This window comes from Pseudonaja textilis, chromosome 1, assembly GCF_049901715.1.
Source record: "Pseudonaja textilis isolate UNSWEBS1 chromosome 1, rPseTex1.2, whole genome shotgun sequence".
Lineage (NCBI taxonomy): Eukaryota > Metazoa > Chordata > Lepidosauria > Squamata > Elapidae > Pseudonaja > Pseudonaja textilis.
In genome coordinates, this window is record NC_141990.1 from 123,959,186 (window position 1) to 123,981,772 (window position 22,587).

The 22,587-nt window shown below is 38.7% G+C and overlaps 1 protein-coding gene across 4 annotated transcripts; it reads left to right on the plus strand.

Moving 5' to 3' along the window:
• Positions 1-314: 314 nt before the first annotated feature.
• Positions 315-19,448, plus strand: LOC113432929 (glutathione S-transferase 3-like). Of its 4 annotated transcripts, none has more exons than XM_087916308.1 (8): positions 315-400; positions 735-782; positions 3,738-3,845; positions 4,806-4,857; positions 10,080-10,212; positions 14,389-14,530; positions 16,562-16,693; positions 18,960-19,448. In XM_087916308.1, the coding sequence occupies exons 3-8, from the start codon at positions 3,759-3,761 to the stop codon at positions 19,089-19,091; spliced, it is 678 nt and encodes a 225-aa protein (XP_087772434.1). In that variant the 5' UTR covers positions 315-400; positions 735-782; positions 3,738-3,758; the 3' UTR covers positions 19,092-19,448. The 4 variants fall into 4 exon arrangements, with proteins under 4 accessions (XP_087772434.1, XP_087772426.1, XP_087772441.1 ...); XM_087916300.1 differs by having other exon boundaries at positions 336-418; XM_087916315.1 differs by having other exon boundaries at positions 365-418; positions 3,729-3,845.
• The last annotated feature ends 3,139 nt before the right edge of the window (positions 19,449-22,587 follow it).

Consider the following 22,587-nt stretch of genomic DNA (forward strand, 5'->3'; position numbering starts at 1 on the left):
AGTTTTAGAATTAGATGGGATAGTTTTAACTATCTTCAGAAAACATTTATATTCTAGTAGTTGTGTTTATAGTGTATTTAATTTGCTCCATTTTATTTCTTCCAGGTTGTTTAGAGATTTTTAAATACTGTGTTGCCCAAACAGTGTAATCCTGTAGCATCAATAACAGTAGACAATTCTAGGCACTGTTCACAATGAAGGAGTCAATCCATTCATTTTGTAATTGCTCCTAATCCAACATATTTTGCTCCCAGGTTCAATCTATGTTGTGATAAACAGATAGTTCAGTGGGAACGCCTCCTTCTGACAGGAGAATCAGACTATATATATACCAAGTAGTCAGAGCTTCATTTCTTCGAACGATTTCTTGGTGGAGGTACAAATAAGATCAGGCTTTGCAGTTAGTATTGACATTTTGGTATGGAATTACCTTTACAACTTTCAGATCTTGTATATGAGCTATTGGAGGCATAATGGGATTACAATGGAGAGAAACAGTTAATTGCCTAAAGGCAGCACAGAAATACTTTAGCTTATTTGTTTAGCTATTTGCAGATCTTCAATAGGAGAAAGAGAAATTACAGAATCAGTTATTCAAGCAGTAGATTAGATAGGATAAAGGATAATGAATGAAATAAAGAGAGACTGAAGTTGCATTAGTTGTAAGCAGAACAACTTTTATTGCAAAATGATTAGGCAAGAATTAAAACTGTCTTCTTTGTTTTGAATTGCAGCAGCAACAACATCTTCTCCCAGTTGGAGTAGAAGGGAAAAGAAAGAAGGTAGGTTTTCTGCACAGTGTGCAGTGCTGTATTTTTTTTTTGTAGAGAAAAGAAACTTCATTAAAGGTGAGTTTCTATTATGCAGAAGAAAATTGTCCGTGGAATAAGGTACTTGAAAATGTTTAGGGATGAGTGAAAGCAGTCCATTTAGCAATGCCTAATCCAGTGTTTGTTCATTTTTTTTAACACTTTTATTGAAATTTTTAATCTCTGTAGTAAAAACTAATACAAACTAAACTAGAAGGAAAAAGAAAAAAAATCGGAAGCTGTAGAAAAAAAGGAAAACAATTAGGAAAGAAAAAAAGTAGGAACAAAGACAGTAAGAAATAAGTGACTCCTTGCCTTCATCACATTGAGCATAAACACAGTTTTTAAGAGTTACACATAAAAATGTTTTTCTCCCCCGAGTCTAACTTTTTGTCTAAGCCCAGAAATTGACCTCTTTTCAATCCTGTTTCAGCAAAAACTTCATTAGGAATTGCTAGAAGTATCAAACTTATTGTTGATCAAATACTGAAACTTTATATTAATTCCTTTTTGGCTTGTCTTTATCTTAGAAATATCAAAAAACAGAAATTTTTTGACATTTAAATTATTCCAATGGCATCTCTGTATTTGATCTTCCATGAATCTTTGGCATTTAAGAGGGGTCTTTCAAATTTATCCACTGAAATCTCTATGCTTTCTGAAATTTTAATTAATTAATATTTCAGTTCACTTTTTAAAAAACCTTTCTTTAAAGCAAAAAAAAGTTTTATACCAGCTTTAAACTCTTTTCTGTCTTTGGTTCCCTCTAGTGTCCATTTTCAACATTCATCTAGCCTCACTTCCTAATACAGGTTGTGACTCAAGGTAGCGCAAAAAGAACAACAAAAAAACAAACACTCCCAAACAATCTATATAATTAAAAAATGAAAGCATTAAAATGCAATCAAAACAATTAAAACTCTAATAACAACAGCAACAAATACAGGAGAGCCCATTCTGAGCTTACACACAGGATGGCCATTTAACCCTTCCATGGGATTCCCCGGGCCCAATGACGATACCATATTTTATGTGGGAATGGCCTCCGCAGACAGGAGGGAGGCTGCAGATAGGACAATTGGCATGTAAAAGATGTCTCAGCCCACAAAAGGGGGGACTGAACGGGAAACATTTCAAAAGGATCTTTCCTAGTTTTCCAGAGTGTAAGAAGAAAGGAAAGCTTCCCTGTTAAGCCATGAGGTAATCTACACAAGAAGAGAAACCAGAAGCACTAGCGCTATCTTTATTGTGAGCTTATATTACCAGAATCTCGCGAGACTGATAATGTTTCTTCCCCTCCTTTCTTCTTACACTGTGGGCAACTAGGAAGGGCCCCTTTTGAAATGTTTCCCATTCAACCCACCCACCCCTTTTGTGGGCTGACACATCTTTTACACACCAGTTGTCCTATCTGCAGTCTCCCTCCTGTCTGTGAAGGTCTTTCTCACATATCCCCAGTAGGCCAATAGGATTGCGGCCAATCTTACCTTGGAGGGAATGATGCTCCAGAGGGCAGGCGCCATGGCCGAAAAGGCTTCCCTCATGGATCTTGCCAAATTAAGCTCCTTGGCCCACAACACATCCCTTCTGTTATAAGTATAGAAAAAAAGTAATAAGTGGTAAGCAAAGGCAGTTAAAGGCATGAGATAAGTAAAGGGAATATAGCTAAAAGTAGTTTATGCTCAAAGTTCCTCAGTGTATTTTTCATAATTGTGACTCACTTGTTTATTTAATTCACTCATCACCACGTATTTATTAAGTATCCATTTGTACTGCATTCAGTTTTATTTGTCCTGACGCAGCCACTCTCTGTTCCCTCAGCACAGCTATTATCTCTTTTGACGAAGTTTTGCTTCTCACCACAGATCACATGCTATCTACCGTCTTTTTGTCACCATTGACACATCTTAAACTTTCTCCATCTATTTTCAGTCTGCAGTAAATGTTCTACCAAATTATTCAATTCGTTTATTTTATATATTTATTTATTGTTCATTTAGGTAAAACTTACAATCATTTTGTCCATTTTTCTTGTCTTTTTGTCAAGATGCATTTCTTGTCAAAGCCCAATATGACAGTCTTGGGATTTGCTACATACATTTTCAGATCCATATTTCTTGTAGAATCATATCTAATATGGCAGATCATTTGGATTCTGAGCCTAAAACTGCTTCACTCACATACAAGAGTACTGAATACACATGTATGTACCTTTAATCAACACATTTCTAACATTGTTTCAATCAATTCTTATGCATGCAGCAATAAATACATCAAACAACCGAAGGATCAAAGCATATCCTGTCTTACTCCCAGTTTAATGTTGCATAATTTGCTAAATCTTCCCTTTATTCTCATGCATGCCTTTCCATTATATATCAACCAATACTCAGTAACCAATATTCAGCTGCACATTGATGTAAAATATTGCATAATTCAAGACTATTCACTTTATCGATACTTGCTTTAAAACAACAGTTGCACAATAAATTTATCAGATTTATACATTGAAGAAGAATAGAAATATGATCTGTGCATCACTTCCAGGCATAAAACCTTTCCTCTCCAAACTTGCCTAATTGCCATCTCATCCTTGAAACCATTTCAATCAGAATTGTATCAAACTCCCAGGCATATTAAACAAACCAATTTCCTTGTAGCCTTCCACAACTATGGAGAACATAATGGCATTCTTTCACTGTCAAGAACAGACACCATTCTCACACACACCTTATGTGAATTGCATTGTCAGTCTATACGCAGACCACACCCATATTTTCACATTTCTCCAGGTAGACTAACTCTACCTGCAGCTAAATTCTCACAAGACTTATGATTTGATTTTTCTGCAAGGTTGTATACATTTTATTAGAAATAAACACAGTAATGGGTTATATTAAATTTATTTTCTACCTTGAAATTTATCAGGAGAACCAAAACTTGCAAAATATGTCTGAGAAACCCAAACTGACCTATTTCAATGGCAGAGGACGAATGGAATCTATACGCTGGCTCTTAGCAGCATCTGGAGTTGAGGTTTGTTTCTTCTATTTTTGTCAGACCTGTAAGGTAGACCAGACAAAGGAACCAAAGCCACACAAATCGAGACTACTTTCATTCTAACAGTGTCAGGGTTCAAAATCGAAGAAGGACATACTGGGATTCTTCCAAGAAGATTTTTTCTCACCAATAGACAGAATCTTGCCAAACTAAAGCATGCCAATACCCCCCCGCTTTAAACATATATCCTTGCAACTATTGGGAGAGACCCATGTTAACCCTCTTTCTCTCACACAAACTATCTGAACTGACTTGTTGCCTGTTCCTCCGGAACGCACCACCTCTCTCCTAGGAACCGGAGTACACCCCATCGTAAATAGGTATAGTAATTGAATTTTGCAAGTCTGAATATGCTTCTTTTCTCCTCACTTCATCTTTGTGTGAATTAGGGCAAGGCCTCAGACTAAAATTAGTTTCTTGGAAGAGGCTCAAGCCCTGTTTATCTAACCAGCTTAGATCTAGTAGCCCTACTCAAGGTTAGGCAGAGGCCAAATCTGATTTGGGTCAGGGAGTGGAGCTTTGGAAGGAGTTAAGAAATGAAACGAGAGATTTAACTTTTCTCCCATTGAGCCAACTTTTCTCAACTTTGGGGGATTAGGAGTCTCCAAAGCAGTGGTGGGATTCAATTTTTTTTACTACCGGTTCTATGAGAAAGCACTACAGCTTACCTTCTAGGGCAGCCCCGGTAAGTAAAACAGCTGAGAGGTGGGAATCCACTGTGGGAATCCACTGTGCCGCGTGAATCAGCTGAGCAGAAATATAAGGGGCAGGGGTGGGTGGACGGGGCCAGCTGATCGTTGGAGATACCGGTTCGCTAGAACTGGTCTGAACTGGCAGCATCCCACCATTGCCCCAAAGGTATTTTAAACCAAATTTTCAAAATTCTGTGCCCTGTGATACAAAGTTAAAACATTTTTTTTCCTCCCTTTTTCCCAGTTTGAAGAAGTGTTTTTGGAAACAAGGGAACAATATTTGAAATTAATCAAAGGTAAATACAGCAACTATTCTTTAGGGATTATCATTAAAATAAGTTTGGTAAGTGACTTGGGGACTTATGCTTGAATGAGATCTGGGTGACTGCAGAGATGGGGTTGGAGTAGAATCAAAAAAAGTTCAAGATGAAAGCTACACAATTTAAGTTGTACAGTACTTATTTTTTACATGCATTGTAGAGTGGGGAAGCGTTGACCATTCATACATTCATTCATTTATTCAAAGCATTTATTATTTATTTTATTTATTTATTTATTTTATATTGCCGCCTATTTTCCCATGGCGACTCGAGGTGGCTTTTTAAATAGTTGACCATCTTCCAACAAATTATGGGTGGCTCTCAGTCAAAAGTTAAAACAACATTTGAAATCATATTAAATCAGCATTAAAAACAACAAAGACTTGGTGCCAGGTCAAACTTCTAATGCGCAATCATTCAATCTTCTCCCAGCCCTTGAGGGAAAAGCTATATGGGAGGGTAAGAGGGTGGAGGCCTGAGGAACTTCAGGAAAAAGAGGGTTCCATAAGGCAGAAACTTCCTTAGAAACCATGAGGTCACAGCTGTCTTCTGGGCTTTTTGCTTCCCACCCCCTTGGCACTCATGGATCCTTTGAATGTGGTAGAAAAACAAAAGAAAAGCAGCTTAGTGAATGGGAACTTGAAACGGTTGCAAAGATGGAAGAGGATGGAGAACATACAAAGACAGGACTTTTTTGAGTTGCATTCATCTTAATTTAATGTGAATTTATTTTCTACCTTCCTCCAATAAATACACTACACTCTATCATTAACTATACCTTCAGTTTGACGGGTGTTACTAACTAACTAACTTTAGTCCCGACTAAACCTTTTTACCAAGAAATAAAATATTACAGCTGGTGATCAGTGTTATCAAAATATATACTTTTTACAGTAGAAAAATGATTTCCAAGGACTCCTTTGAGAATTTTAATTTATACTTATAGTTTGTTTTGACTCCAAACAAACTTTAAATGTAAATTAATTTCTTCATTTGACTGCCTTAGTCTCTCATTTCTGTGTACCGAATGGCCCCAGATTATAAACTCTCACTCTGAAATTCCCGAATGAGACCGAATTCAGGTGATTGGGATATAGATTGCACCACTGAATTGTATCACCCCATTTTTGAACAATGATTTTGTTTAGGCTACTTAATTGGCCTAATTTTGAGAGGGAGATTTATAAGGTAGCCTTAAGATCCTGATTCACTTTAGAATTTTAAGTTAAACTTCTTATAGAGAAATATGACAATCTGATACTGAAGTTGTTAGCAATACTTAAAAATCGGTCTAGATCAGGGATGTCCAACTTGTGGCCCATGCCACACCCACACCTGGTTTAGCGAAGGGGAGAAAAGTCACAATATGTCACATTATGACACTGACGACACGAATTTGACACCCCTGATCTAGACTAATGGTGCATTAGATGTGTTCAGCATAATTTTCTGGAAGATTTCCTATATTTCCTACCTTCCCTTTTGTTCCTTTCTATATGGAGCTACAGGTAGTCCTCACCTTATGACTACAATTGACATTTGTTAAGTGACTTTTGCCCCATTTTACAAGCTTTCTTACTACCGTTGTTAAGTGAACCACTGCAGTTGATCCATTAGTGACCCAGTTGTTAAGAGAATCTGGCTCCACCATTGACTTTGCTTGTCAGAAGTGCACAAAAGATGATCACATGACTTGGGGCACAGCAACAATCATAAGTATGAACCAGTTGGCAAGCAGCTGAAATTTGATCACATGATTGCGGGGATTCTGCAAAGGTTGTGACTGTGAAAAATGGTCATAAGTCACATTTTTCAGTGCTGTGATAAAATGATTCAGGAAATCATTGTTGCTCTCCTCTCTCTGTCCTCCATGAGTGAAGTCAACTACAAAAGGCATAAGAGACTGTAGTGTTTGTTCAATGAGTCATCTGTGGTCTACATGAAAAGAGAAGTCATTTGTGTTCTTCTTTATCACCATCATCACCATTGTCATCTTCATCACTTTAGCCATTGCCTATCCACTGCAGGATGAAGGCCTCTTCTGCATGTTGCCAACCAATATGGTCTTGAGGTTTCCTTTGCCAATTGGGCCCGCAATACTTGCTGATGTCATCAATCCATCTTGTTTTAGGTCTTTTTCATGGACACTTTTTATCAAGTAGGATCCGTTCTGTGACTGCCTTTACCTACCTTCCATCAGTTCTTCTTGCTATGTGACCAGCCCATTTCCATTTCTATTCTTTTAGTCTTTTGAACACATCATATATTTTCATTTGTTCTCTAATCCATGTGCAGGTCTTTCTAACTTGTCTTGTGATGCCGAGCATGCATCTTTCCATGGCTCTTATGTGCCACTCGTAGCTTTTGTGTCGATGGTGAGGTTAGTGTCCATGTTTTGCTGGCATGCGTTAGAGCAGGTGGCACATTTGCATGCACATGTTGTATAATGAGCGGCCGGCTGCAACCTACATTCATGGGTTTAGCTTTGTGAGCCATGTCCTGAAGCAGAATGATGAAGTTGCCCCAGGGAAGCAGGTCTTAGAAACTGGCAGCAAAGGATTGGCAGAAAAAGTGACTTTCTAAGGTAGCCTCTAGCCATGACATGCAGCGGAGAAATCTGTGCCAAGAGTGCAATTTGCTATGTATTTGGAATTGGTGGAGCTTTCATTTCACTCAGCTGCTAAAACCAACAAGGAAGTTGTCTCATCATGTCCAAACATCAGATAATGCAACAGAAGATAATATTGGTAGCTCAGGGTTGAGATGTGGAATTCTTGGTGCTCTCAGAGGACTCCACAAGGACTCCCCTCCTCCCCCCACTTAAAAAACATATGGACTAAACAACTTGATCAAGGCAAAGCAATAGATGCAATCTACATAGACTTCTGTAAAGCCTTTGATTCAGTGCAACATGACAAACTACTACTAAAACTAAAGTCTTATGGTATCTCTGGACACCTACATAACTGGATAGAAGCATTCCTGTCAAACAGACAACAAATGGTCAAAATTGGGAACGTCCTATCAAATTCTGTACCTGTTAATAGTGGTGTCCCCCAAGGCAGTGTTTTAGGACCAACTTTCTTCATACCCTACATAAATGACCTCTGTGATCATATTAAGAGCAACTGCGTTCTTTTCACTGATGATGTAAAGTTATTCAACACCACTGACAATACTGCTACCCTTCAAAAAGATCTTGACTATGTATCAGAATGGTCAATCAAATGGCAACTTCAAATCTCAACAAATAAATGCTCTGTCTTACATATTGGCAAAAAAATCAGAAAATAAAATACAGGCTAAATAGTCAAGACCTTGTTGAGGATCCAAACTCTGTCAAGGACCTTGGAGTACTTATCTCTAATTATGTAAGTGCTAGAGCCCACTGTAACTACATAGCCAAAAAGGCATTAAGAGTTGTTAATCTAATCCTACGTATCTTCTTCTCTGGTAATATCACACTACTAACTAGAGCTTACAAAACATTTGCTAGACCTATAGTTGAATACAGCTCATCAGTCTGGAACCCATATCATGTATCTGATATTAACACAATTGAAAAAGTCCAGAAATATTTCACAAGAAGAGTTCTCCGCTCCTCTACTCATTGCAGAATACCTTATGCCACCAGACTTGAAACTCTAGACCTACAAAACCTAGAACTATGCCACCTCCGGTCTGATCTAAATATAGTATATAAAATCATACATTGCAATGTCCTACCTGCAAATGAATACTTCAGCTTCAACCATAACAATACAAGAGCACATAATAGATATAAACTCAAGATTAACCGCACCAAACTTGACTGCCGGAAATACGACTTCAGCAACAGAGTGGTCAATGTCTGGAATACTCTACCTGACTCTGTGGTTTCTTCCCCAAACCCCAAAAACTTTAACCTTAGACTGTCTACTATTGACCTCACCCCCTTCCTAAGAGGCCTGTAGGGGGCGTGCATAAGCGCACCAATCATGCCTACCGTCCCTGTCCTATTGTTTCTTTTTATTTTTCTTATAAGTAAGAATCTAATGTGTTCAAAACTATGTTTATTCTTATACCTGTATCTTGTAAGCGATTGACAAATCAAATAAATACAAATAATGGTTTGTGGGTCTTGCATCATGCAGCTTTTATAACAAATTGTAAAGCTTTCCTCCCTCCCATCCAGTTGTTCACAAGGGAATGCGAATCAGGGATATAGGGCAAGCATGCATCAGTTCACCGCTTCTTTCCAGTCAACAAGGATAAGGTGGGGAACATGAGCATGGCACTTTACTGGTAAATGAGGTTGAACATGTCTTACCTGTAGAAATTTGAATATGAGTGAAGTTTGAGAAATAGGTGATCAGTGCAAGATATCTGTTGTAAAGGGTGGAGCACAGGGCTGACCATTATAAATATGTCTGTCTAATCTCTTTTATTTTACACACACACACACACACACACACACCCCTCTGGCCTTTCAGAAGAGATGAAAACATGGGCCCCCAATAACAGGCGCTGTATACTGGGGATGGCCACCTGGATAGAGTTGAGATCCCTACCCCCATGTCACCTGTCCCCCTTGGTTTTCAGTCTTTATTTAATCTTTCTTACTTTTAATCATTTTGTATTATGTTTTTCACCTTTTTATCACATTGTAAGCTGCCCGGAGTTGGTGGAACAGTGAAATGGGTGCCATATACATTGAATAAATAAATAAATAAAATGGAACCATGAAGATGTGGAAAGGATTAAAGTAATTATTCCTAATAACAGATACCATTCTCTTTTTCTGAGCTTGGCGGAGCCTACTTTTGAATCTGCAGCAACATTTGGGGTGCAGCTTTTGCTTTATTTCGCACAAAGAGCTGTTATATGTGCTAGCTGATTAAATTCAGTCTGGAAGGCGGATTATATGCTAGCATCCATCTTGCATATATGCTATCGTCGGGGCAGGGGATGGGAGTTGGGTGATTTTATTTGGTTCTTTTTGTTAGTTTTTATTGCTTAAATGTGGTTTTATATTCTGTAAGCCACCTTGAGTCGCCATGGGTGAATGGGCGGCAATATAAATTCAGATAATAATAATAATAATAATAATAATAATAATAATAATAATAATAATAATAATAAATATTGTTTCAGTCTGTAAAACTCTAAAAATCAGTGATGCTGTTTCTTTTCTTTCCTTCTCTCCCCGCTTCCTCCAGATGGATACCTGCTGTTTGATCAAGTCCCCCTGGTGGAGATGGATGGGCTGAAGCTGGTCCAGACCAAAGCTATTCTCAATTACATTGCGGGGAAATATAATCTGCTTGGGAAGGATCTGAAAGAACGAGCACAGTACAGTATTGCAATTCCTCATCTTAGACCTGATCCAAAATCTCTCCCTTAATATTACCCGCATTCCCACATGCTCACCAATGTGCATTGACTGTGAAGGAGAAATAGTTTTTGTGGGCCAAGAAGAAAAAGGTTTTAGATCATTTATTTCTGGTGTAGTATATAAATTAGTCCTGGAACGCCTGGTAAATGTTTTGCCAGTCCCATGTCACCATTAACGTTCTATTGGCACGTGCTCCTGATTTTTGCATCTAGTTGTGAGAAGTTAAATGAAGCAGCATCATTGGGGTTGTTAAGAGAGAGCATTGAAAGGTTAAAGTATCTCTGTAATAATTGTCCAGTCCCCCATCCCTCCCCCCAACCTACATCTTTGCACATTGGAAGCTATTAGGCTTTCTATAAATGGCAATCATTTCCAGGGAAATAATTTGAGTAGTTCCCAACCTATTTCTAATGAGCTTTCTAAGATTAGGGCATCCCATTAGAATTTTTTTTATTTATTTCAAATTAATTCTATACCTTTTGTTACATATGATTTTATTTATTCTACCAGCATAAATTTACTATTTATTATTTGTTATTTATTCTACTAGCAATTTTGTTTTAAAAAAATGACTCTATGAATCATACAGTCGATTAAATGTCCGTAGTAAACACCATTTAAATCCGAATGGTAAGCAAATATAGTATCATAATAATAACTAAATAAATCATGCAGCCAAAATGCAAGACAAAAATAGCCAGAGCAACAGCTGAAAAACAGCACAGCTTGGTATTAGCAGAAGTTCCATAACTTTGGTGATTGCTTCGTCTTCTAATATTTTGTCTTCAGGAATTTTTGGATCAGGGGTTGTGTTTGATTGCCACCCGAGTATGAGTTCATGACCAGTTTCAAACATTTTATGAATTTTTTGGTCGGAACCCGATTTGTGACCAGAGGCGTTCGTGACCAGAGGTTCTACTGTATATGAATTATGCATGCCATCATGAGTTAAACCAGAATTTTGAATTGCATGTGAAAATCTAATGACAACAATGGAGATATCAAATCACGGATATAATCAGCCCTTGGTGAATATTGGCCAACAATCAGACTATGGCATTTTGTACAAACTACAGTTGACGTGTGATTTTTCAGAGCAATCCCACACGCAATGAAAGCAGAGATGGTATTCAGCAGGTTCTGACCAGTTCTGGAGAACTGGTAGCAGAAATTTTGAGTAGTTCGAAGAACCAACAAATACCACCTCTGACTGGCCCCGCTCCCACCTATTCTCTGCGTCCCAAGTCCCAGCTGATGGGCTGGGTCTTCTTTTGTTGCCCTGCAGGGAAGAACGGAGCTGGAAAGCAGATTAGTGAGATGGGGAGCGAATGGGATTTTGCAGTAACCTTTCCCCCAGGAGTGGGGAGGGAATGGAGATTTTATAATATCCTTCCCCTGCCACACCCACCAAGCCACACCATGCCCACCAAGGGCTATAATTGACATACCAGCCAATGAATCCAAGACAAGTGTTAAATCCTGTCCCACATTTCACAGATACTTCCCCTTCCCTCCCTCCCATAAAAAGGTGCATTTTGAAAAGCTAGTAGGTTAAATACCAAGTTTAACATTATGTGTAATTTGGCTTTTCACCTAAAGCAATTTGTACAGCATACTTTTTTTTAGATGTCACATTTGACTTCTTGCACAATTTGGTTGTCTCCTATCCATGATCAGAGCCAATAACTTGGAAAAAAAATGCTTTGCAGGAAAGAGACCATTACCTTCGACCTCTCGCTGAAAAGCCCAGCTTTTCAAAAGAGAGCAATTAGCTTCCTTGGTGAAAGTGCAATTTACTCTTCTGGACTGCAATCCAGTGGCTTGTCTAACACAAGAAAGATCAAAATCAATTTTAGATAACCTGTAATTTTATCTGCAGGACAGCCCTTCTGTCTTTCCTTGCAGAATATAATGCATATTTTCCTCTTTCTTTTGGTACAAGCAAGTTCCACTATCACATTCAAAGTTGATTCTGAAATCCTCGTTTTGGTCCGATTGCCAATATCAATATTAGCTTTGCCTGTCTGAACCTGCCTTGTCAATCCTGCTGACAATCCATGACTCAGGGTTTTTTGTGTAGAAACGGGACCAGAGGTAACGATGCCAGCTCTGCACACAACCAGACAAGCAATTGAGTGAAGGTAGAACTGGAATGGTCTGGTTTTGCAGCTTTTCTACCAACAAATGAAATAATTGCGAAAGGGGACAGAATTCACAGTTAATTCCTTCGTTCATAGAATTTGGGGAGCAATGATTATGCTGGCTTGGAAAATCCTGGATCAGGAGATATTTTATATTTTTGCAGATTTTAGAAAATGTAGAAAATGTGCTGGTTGGGGAACACTGTGCCATCGCATAGTTCACGTGATATGCATCCTGTAATTTTATTTTATTTTTTCAAATAATTTTATTGAAGGGTTGAATAAAACCATAAAAGATAACAGAGGCTAAGAGAAAGGAAAAAAATGACAAAAATATTTAAAGAGAATAGAAAGCCCTCCTGCCCTTAGAAAATGACTCCTGACCCCTTTGTGATGACCATAAACATCACCTTTTCTTGGGTAACAAATATAAAACTCTTCATAACAACTCTGTTATTCTCTTATTTATTCTCTAAATGCTATTATAAATTGTTTGTCTTTTAACTTCAAACTCTAGCAATTTGTCTTTTCTACAAACATACGCTTAATTTTTTGAAAAATAATTTCAAAATCTTCATATTTAAAGTCCATATATTTAAAGTTTTTGAATCCTCAGAACTTTCTGTAGCCAAAACCTTACATTGACTTTTACTCTTTATTTTAAAAATTATAAAGGTACATCTTCATATTCTTATATTGAGGATTAAGAGCATTCATTCTCCAGTGTTTTCAATTATGTCATTCTGAAGGTGTTTAATTTTTTTAATCCATTAATAGGTGGTTCCCTATTAGGCATGACCATAAGAAAAAGAATGATCATAAGAGAAACAGCTTGGGCAATCTCACACCATTCTCTTTGATCCAGGGATCAAAGATTGCTGATCTGCTTTGGATTCCTTGTACAAAGTTGCAGTTGTCAGCTCGGCCTGTGAAGTTGTCTTCAGTTGGCCATCTCTCCCCTTAAGACCTCATTTTGCAGTTTAAAAGGCTGGGAACACACAACTTGTGCAAAGTTTTTGTACTAGCCATCTTTTCCCTCTTTTATCTAATAGCCATACAGTAGTTCACTGTTTTTGTGTTACTCCATGGGAATAGAGGCAGAGACTCAGGGAGGCAAGTATGTATACAGGCCACTAGAGCTACCTCCAGTTTTCAGGTAAAGTGGATTACAGTGCCCATCATTCCAAGCCAACATCGTCATGTTTAGCCCAACACCTTTTGAAGGAATCAGGCACATGCAGAGAGTGGTTCTATTTGATAGACCCTGTTCTTGATACAATTATTCTCTGGCAATTGTCTTCTGAAATTTCTTCCACAGTCCCTATTGTCAGTGGAGTTGTCCTTTATTTGTTTATTTGATTTGTCAATCGCTTACAAGATAATAGGTATAAGTATATAAGAATACAGGAAATAGATACGAATAAATGGGGACAATAGGACAGGGACGGTAGGCACGATGGTGCACTTATGCATCTTATTCATCTCTAAGCTCTTCAACAGTGAAATATGTAAGCGAGGGCAAAATAAGAAGTCTCTTTTTAGTGCACATTTGAGTCTATGCTCACAAAGGCTATGGTTTCACTCCATCACAGCCTGCCATCTTGCACTGAATTAGCTTTGGTCAGAGTACAGTGTTTCTGTTTTTCCAGTCTCAGTGGAGAAAAAGAGCTATGGCATTTCTACGAAAGCCATCAGATAGAGTATTGGGCAACTGTAATACAGAAAATGGCCCCAGACAATGACCCTTTTCAGGAAAATAGGCATTTCACATGTGACTATTGAAGCTGGGGATCAGCTGCTATAGCCAAGACAAGATTTCTGCAGCAAGCCAAGATGACATCAAAATGACAACATTGTGACATTGTGACACAAATCTTCCCATTAGATATTTGAGAGTCCCAATGTCTGACACAAGTATGTAGACAATAGTAAGCTGTTAAATTTAATGCTTGTTGAAGTGCAATGTAACATTTCTCCTGTCTATCTTCACAGAATTGACATGTATGTGGAAGGGACCATGGACCTGATGAACCTTATTTTGATCTACCCCTTTACTCCACCTGAGCAAAAGGAGAAGCAACTTGCTGCCTTTATTGAAAAAGCTGAGACCAGGTACCTCCCAGTCTATGAAAAGGTAGGCCCACACTTAACATTTCTTCTAGCAATTATCCCTTCATTTAGACAAATGGCATTGGCTTTAGAACATCCACGCATACATGAAAGGCAGATTTTTAGGCATTTTTCTTTAAAATATCAGACTGTTTTTGTCTTTCTCCCTTTGAAATTAAGCCACGTTCACACAGTATCCCAGGCAGTTAGGTATTTTGCTTAGGTTTAGCTTTACCTGTTATTTGAAGCAGCCAAATAGTTTGTTTAACCATGTATTGTGTGATTCCGGCCTAAAGTACACTGCTCAAAAAAATAAAGGGAACACAAAAATAAGACATCCTAGATCTGAATGAATGAAATATTCTTATTAAATACTTTGTTCATTACATAGTTGAATGTGCTGACAACACATCAGCTTCCTGGTTTGAACAAATGATGTATTTAAATTACATTATGAATATGAATCACTGGAAAGTGACCTTTGAAGAAGATATGGTGAGCAGAAGATGGCTCTGTGAAAGTGGAGCCAATCACCATGACAGAGGTCAAAGAACTGGTGAATAGACCAGTTCCTTGGAACCTCTCCAGATAAGGAGAGGATGGAAAATGGCCCACATGTGCTCCAGATGGTGAGGAGACTAGGTCAATGATTTTCCATGGGTTTGAAGATGAGATCAGCCAGAGTTAAGCCTTTTAAAGGACACTAAGTTTGCAAGCCTCATTTTAAAATCACATTTGAAATTGCCTATTAACCATCTTAAAGTTATTAGAGACTTTTTGCTGACAAATTGAAAAGTTGACATTTTGCTGACAGGATTGAAAAGTTGACATTTTATGGATTTGCTTATAGATAAGAGATGAGTTATGTGATGAAGAAGTATCTGTTTGTAATCTTATAGGGGATGAAGAGTAACTAAATATGTGTATACAAGGGGTGAAGATTGTTTTTTACTTCTTTATAAATTTCTTTTCTTATTCTTTATTATATTTTTCCCTTTTCTGCATTTTTAATTATTTTTTCTCTTCTCATTTTTCTAACTTTAGTTTGTATTAGTTTTTACTAATGTAATCAAAATTCTTAATGAAAATCATACTTAAAAAAGAACAATTGAAAAGCTGAGGAGAGCTAAGCCATTGATTAAACTTTGGGAAATGCAAGAGTGTTTCTGATTATTAGCCTTGTGTGAACTGTTAATAATTGTGCTATATTTCCTCTTTGTTTTTAATAATATCCATTATTAATTGCTTTCCTAACTGATTTGGATTTCTGCCCTAGAATTTAAATAAATGTGACAAAACATTCAAAGAGTCTTCTTTCTTCTTTGCTTCCAAATATTTTTCCATTTTAGAGTTTGATATGTATATACGCATGTTTTATTGTATAGAGAAACTATTCTTTTAGGTCCCTATTAAATAACCATAGGATGCTTGTAGTAGGTTATAAGCAGGGGTGGGATTCAAAATTTTTAACAACTGGTTCTCTGGGCGGGGCTTAGGTGGTAGGCGGGGCTTGGTGGTCATGTGACTGGGTAGACACGGCTTGGTGGTCATATTATTGGCCAGGTGTGGCCAACTCAATATCACTCCCATCGAGGCACACATCTCCTCGCCTGGCCTCTCATGACTGTGGGGATGCTGCAACAGTCGTAAGTGTGAAAAATGGTCATAAGTCACTTTTTTCAATGGTCACTCCACACAAGCAAAGTACCAGCAAAGGAGGAGAAAAAAACTCCAGAGATGTTCCTGAGACAGGAAGTCTAGTCCTGCCAGGAATGTAATAAGGATTAACGGAGAGGCAGTTTCTGTAAGCAACACCAGAATGTTTCCTTTCTGCCTTCCTTACAGGATTAGGTCAGTAATTTCTTCTAACAACTGGTTCTCCAAACTGCTTAGAATGTTAACAACCGGTTCTAGCGAATAGGTGCGAACTGGTAGAATCCCACCCCTGCTTATAAGTTATATTTCTTCTGAGGAGAGTAAATTAATAATCAAAACTTTGGACACCGTTCAGTTAATTTACCTTGTGGTTCAACTGTGAGGTTTTTATATTTTATAGGCTCTGAAACATCATAACCAAGAATTCCTAGTTGGTAATCAACTCAGCTTGGCAGATATACAATTGCTTGAAGCAATTTTAATGTTGGAAGAGAAAAAAGCTGACATTCTTGCACCATTCCCTCAACTACAGGTAATCTAGTAGTGATTATCACACCAGCTGTTCCTCGCATAATATAAATAAACATGCTGGTTCTGACTTACGCTGTCACTTAAGCCACAAATGGGAGATCATAGGTACTGAAGTTCAGCAATGGTGATGATGATGATGATGATTCCATTTTGCCCACAAGAAGGAACTTTGTGGGTAGTTCAAGAATTTGTGCCAGAAGATTCTGGAGGGCCTATTTGAACAATCTGTGTTTGAAGGATTTATTTATTTATTTTCTAAAATTGTTTATATCTACCAGTGGATTCACAGGGTTGTTTAGGCAGATAGAAGGGAAGGGCTTAATGTATCTCATCTTCCTTGGTTTTCTCCTGTACACCTTGAAGATGGGGACAAGGTGCTTGGGTAAGCTTGGATCATCATATGTCTTTTAGATACAGTTCTCTTTTGACTATTGGTAATAGTGTCTGGAACAGACTTTTTGAAGACAATAAATTATGCCTTTGTCAACCAAAGGATGGCACCATCTCTGATGGAGGCAATTCTACCTCTGTTGAAAAAAACCATTGCCAGATTCCTCCCTTTTTATTAACTCTAGGGCAATTTTAAATTTGTCATTTCTGGCCAAGATTGTGGAATGAATAGTGGCCAAGCAGCTTATTTATTTATTTATTTATTTATTTGATTTGTCAATCGCTTACAAGATAATAGATATAAGTATAAACATGAGTAAGAATACAGGAAATAGGTACGAATAAATGGGGACAATAGGACAGGGATGGTAGGCACGATGGTGCACTTATGCACGCCCCTTACAGACATCTTAGGAATGGGGTGAGGTCAATGGTGGTTAGTTTGAGGTCCTTCTAGATGCAAGTGATATTTGGGATCCATTTCAGGCTGGATCATGGCATGAGATAATAACAGGTTGCTCTAACAATCTGTTGAAGGGGCACAGTGCTAATCTTTCTCTGCTTAGATTCCTGGATTGACATCTTTGAATTTGGATCCTTCCAAATTGCCTTGAGAAGTTGGAACCACACTTTAATCACATGTCCTCTCTTATCTCAGGGGCATTTTCAGATTATAATCTTGAGGTAGCCTCTGGCTTTTTATTCATCCTCCTGGGAATTTTATATCTATATGAACAAGTTGGGAGAGATGATCAGAGTCTTCCAGGCTATCTAGTGGGTGTTTATTTGGCCTGTATTGCAGATTGAGGGAATCAAGTAGTCTAAAGCTGAATCCAAACAATGCAGTGTACATGATAAGTGGGGGAGTCAGTTCAAAGAGATGGGACTTTAGTTTAGTTTCTTTTCCTTTCAAGGAGCAGTCATGCAACCTGGGCATTGTTCTTGGACACTGTGCTTTCCTTCAGTACATAAGTCAACACAGTGCAAGGAACCACTGATGAACAAATGATCTCTCAACTATTTATTTATCCAACTTGACCACTATTATCCATGATCTGACCACTGTAACCCATTTGAAGGGGGGATGCCCTTGAAAGAACCCTGAAAATTACCCTGGATCCAGAATATGATGGCCAAACTTCTGTCAGTTGCTTCTATATGAGAGTATGCAACACCGTTTGGCCAAGTTGCCCTGGCTATGTGTAGATGTCTGGATTATACACAAGGTGCCTTTTTATTTATAAATCTCTAAAACCTTAAAACCTGCTTAACTGCAGAAATAGTTTGCCCCATTTTAGACCTTTCTTGGCAGAGTTATTAAATGAATCACTGCAGTTATTAAATTTGTAACACGTTTGTAAAGAACATCTGGCTTCCCCATTAACTGCATGTCAGGTCACAAGAGTTGATCACATGACCCCAGGACCTGTCAAAATTCCTGCCATTATCAAGCACCCAAAGTTTTATCATGTGATCATGGGGATGCTACAATGGTCGTAAGTGTGAAAAACAGTCATAAGCCTCTTTACAGTGCTGTTGTAACTTTGAGCAGTCACTAAATGAACTATTGCAAGTCAAGGACTACCTGTATGCTCCTTCCCTAGTTTGTTCAAAGAAAAGGCTCAAGCCTTCTTGTCACAGGAATTTGCATTTCCTGGGTGTAAACAGCACTAGATATTTAGTTATATTTGTACACGTTTTTGGACATTATTTTATTTACAGATTTCTATTGTGTTTTGAAGTTTGACTGTGTTTTATGATGGCTGGGTTTTATCAATGCTTTGGATTTATGTTGTCAACCACTAGGAGCTGTCTTGGCTTGAGAATGTGTGTGTTATAAATTCAATATGATTAACATTGCTTATTTATTGCTTTAGGCTTTCAAAGCAAGGATAAGCTCTTTTCCCACCATTAAGAAATTCCTAGAACCCGGAAGCCAAAGAAAACCCATCTCTGATGATGCTTATGTAGCTGTTGTGCTGAAGGTTTTGCAGTTGAAGTTATCGTAACATCATGTCTGCTTGCCAGAGCATCAGATAATCAGACCCAGCACAAGCCAACAAGGTTTCCATCAGGCAACAAGGAATGCACCCCAATCTTTATAAGCTGTCCCAAAGGATTCCTTTGATGACTTAACCTCAGATGGTGGTCCATCTCCCACCCTGGTTTATATGCAACGATGTTTGGCCACAGAGCATCCCCACGGTTGTTTATCATGACACAGTGCTTCCAGATGTGCTAAAGGCATGGAGCTTGCCTACCCCTCATCTGGGTGATAATTCAAAACCCTCTGTTTGTTTTCTTATAAGCAAAAGATTATCTGCTGGGATCAAAAATAATAAATGGCTTACTCTTTGGTGCAAATAGTTAAGTGTATTAAGTTCTTGCATTCAAACAATTTGACATAAAGAAATTTTTTTCTTTCTCCTGGAAAATGACCATCCATCCATCCATCCATTCATATATGTTGCTCACGTACAGTAAAATCATAGGTCTGGAAGAAGCCATTGAGCTCAGTACTATAATTCAAATTGTTTGTTTACATTTATCTACCACCCAATTCTGGTGGATTCTGGAATTCAAACTTTGACAGATGGCTATGAGGTCTCTGCATAAACATGCCTAGTAAAGGAAAAGTCATTTTGGTGTTGAACAGCTCTTATTTTTAAAAAGTTTTTTCTGGACCTTCACCTAGAATCTGCTTCCAGTAAATAAGTGTGCATGGGAGTGTGTATAAAGTCATTTGATTCCAAAGCTCATCAGCCCAGTTGACATAAATAGTAATTAGAATTGAATGGGAGCTATGCTTCATCTGTGTGGGGTCATGGGTTATCTATCATTGCTTCAAAAAGATTTTATCCCAATTCAACCCTTAAAGCAGAGGTCTCATTCTCGCGGCCTGCGGGCCAATTGTGGCCCGCAGGACAATATCCTGTGGCCCCCACTGTGATATGAAAGTATAATATTAGTGCGGCATTTGAGGAAATTTTTTTAACAACGTTTTTTGTGGAATCCCTTATGCGGCCCAGCCTTACCCAGACTCTGCCTCCAGTGACCCCCAGGTAAATTGAGTTTGAGACAGCTGCCTTAAAGCAAAGATCATGTCTGCTCAGAGTTACTGTTTCTGCTGTTCCTAAAATTAGAGCAAATTAGTCTTGATCTTAAATCTGATAAGTCTTAAAGACATTGATTATAATTCATTACTAGCTTAAAAATGAGTGTTTCCCAAACCAAATTCTACCACAAAATTAATTTAATTATGTTTAACATTGTGATTCAAACCTGTTTGAACCAATCGTTTCAAAACTGGTGGGGGCTGTTGGGTGCCCATGGCAGATCGATATCACCAGTAAGCTTTCCTGGGAACCTGCTAGCCAGGATCTGCATGGAAAAATTTGCATGGAGGCCTTCCAATATTCTGTGCAGGACTTCAAGGGCTAGATAAATATCTATCTCCAAGACCCAAGAAACACATGTTGAGACTCTTTTAAGCAGTTTCCTTTATTGTTACTCATCTATAGACAATGCTCTTGCCCAACTAAACCAATTACTTGCACCATAAAACATATACCCTGGGAACTATTAGGGAGGAGCCGTCTCCACTCTCTTTCTCCCAAACAAAGTATCTAAACTGTGCTGTCTCTTGGACCTCTGGAATGCCCTCCCTCCCTCCTGGGAATCCAGGCAACACTTCATCACAATTTTAATTTGTCCAATGGAGAAATTTTCCACACTGCAGCTTTAAATTGCCCAACTCCTGTGTATAAAGTACCTAGGGATGAAGACAGCTTAAGAAATCCCATTCAGAATGTCAACCCCATTCTCTGCTTCAGCTGCAGTGATGGTCTGATGTCATGTCTGGATTGTATTTGCCACAGGTCCTGATTGCTGGATTCCCCTTCTTTACCTCTCTGTCCCATGCTGGGAAAAGAAAGCACCAATTGCTTTCCTTTCCATAGGCAGATCTTTCAAGACACATGGTTTACATAGACGGACATTTTGTATGATGTTTTTGCATTGGTTCCTTCTATTACTTGACATTGTCCTTTCCAATAAGTTTATTGGTAAACTGTGAAAATCAAAAGTAAAAAGAAAAGGGGCATCTTCAGGATTTTGAGAACCTGCCCATCCTTGCCAAAGACCAACCAGCATAGGACCTACCCCAGGGCATTTTGGTCAAGCGAGGAGCCATTCTGACAAATGTCCCAAAGATGCTTTTTTTCAAAAGGCAACTGGATTTTCTGCTTTTTCTTTGAAGACATTTCACTTCTCATCCAAGAAGCTTCTTCAGCTCTGACTGGATAGTGTGGGAATGGAAGAAGCTGAAGAAGCTTCTTGGATGAGAAGTGAAATGTCTTCAAAGAAAAATCAGAAAATCCAGTTGCTTCTTGAAAAAAGCATCTATGGGACAACCATGGCATGGATGACTGAATATCTCCATAGGCATTCTGTCAAATGCTGTAATGTGACTGGTAAACAAGCAAGGCATTTGAGGCATGGAACAAAGCCCTAACATGTCTGGTTACATTTTTACTTCATTTAACAAAAATTCTTTGGCTACGTAGTGAGAAGAGAGGACTCCTTGGAAAAGACCCTGATGTTGGGAAAGATGGAAGGCAAAAAGGGGAAGGGGATGGAGATGATTAGATAGTGTAATTGGTGCAATGCACATGAACTTGGGCAAACTGGAGATGCGGGGTGGTGGTGGAATGGGGAAGCCTGGCATGCTGTGGTCCATGGGCTCACGAAGAACTGGACATGACTTAGCAAATGAACAATAACAGCAAACCAGAGGTGGTATTGAGCAGGTTCTGACCAGTTCTGGAGAACCGGTAGTGGAAATTTTGAGTTGTTCGAAGAACCGGCAAATACCACCTCTGACTGGGCCTGCCCCCATCTATTCTCTGCCTCCTGAGTCCCAGCTGATCGGCTGGGTCTTCTTTTGCTAGAGGGATATGGAGGAAGTGGGATTATTTCAGTATCCTTCCCCTAGGAGAGAATGGGGATTTTACAGTATCCTTCCCTTGTCACGCCCACCAAACCACACCCACAGAACCGGTAGTAAAAATTGTTGAATCCAACCACTGCAGCAAAGGTCCTACACGAGGCAAACATTTTAAGCAAACTATTAACCAACTGACCCCTCGCCAGCCAAAGGATCAGGGGTGGGATCCGACAGGGTTAACTACCGGTTTGGTGATTTATGATGTGCTTCCCTGCATGCTGCAGGCACGTGTAAATCTTCATCACTTGCTGCCTGGACACGAGCAGCACTGCATGCAGGGAAGCAGCATTTGAAAAAGCATTTTTTTTTCCTGCTTTTTCAACTGCAGCTGTGCCTCACACGGCAGCTGAGGTTGAAAAAGCAGGAAATAAAGGTCAGGAAAGAGCCCAGGTGGGCAGGCAGACCAAAACAACAGCAGACATAGAACCAGTTCAGAGCTACTGGTTCTACAGAGCTGGACAGAATTGGTAGAATCCCACCCCTGTAAAGGATCTTTTTAT

What these genes read in the sequence shown, in the direction of transcription:
- LOC113432929 (XM_087916308.1), top strand. Translation starts at nt 3,759, where the DNA reads ATGTCTGAGAAACCCAAACTGACCTATTTCAATGGCAGAGGACGAATG. An exon ending in TAGCAGCATCTGGAGTTGAG is followed by an intron (nt 3,846 to 4,805) that starts GTTTGTTTCTTC and finishes CCTTTTTCCCAG; the next exon opens with TTTGAAGAAGTGTTTTTGGA. An exon ending in CACCATTCCCTCAACTACAG is followed by an intron (nt 16,694 to 18,959) that starts GTAATCTAGTAG and finishes TTATTGCTTTAG; the next exon opens with GCTTTCAAAGCAAGGATAAG.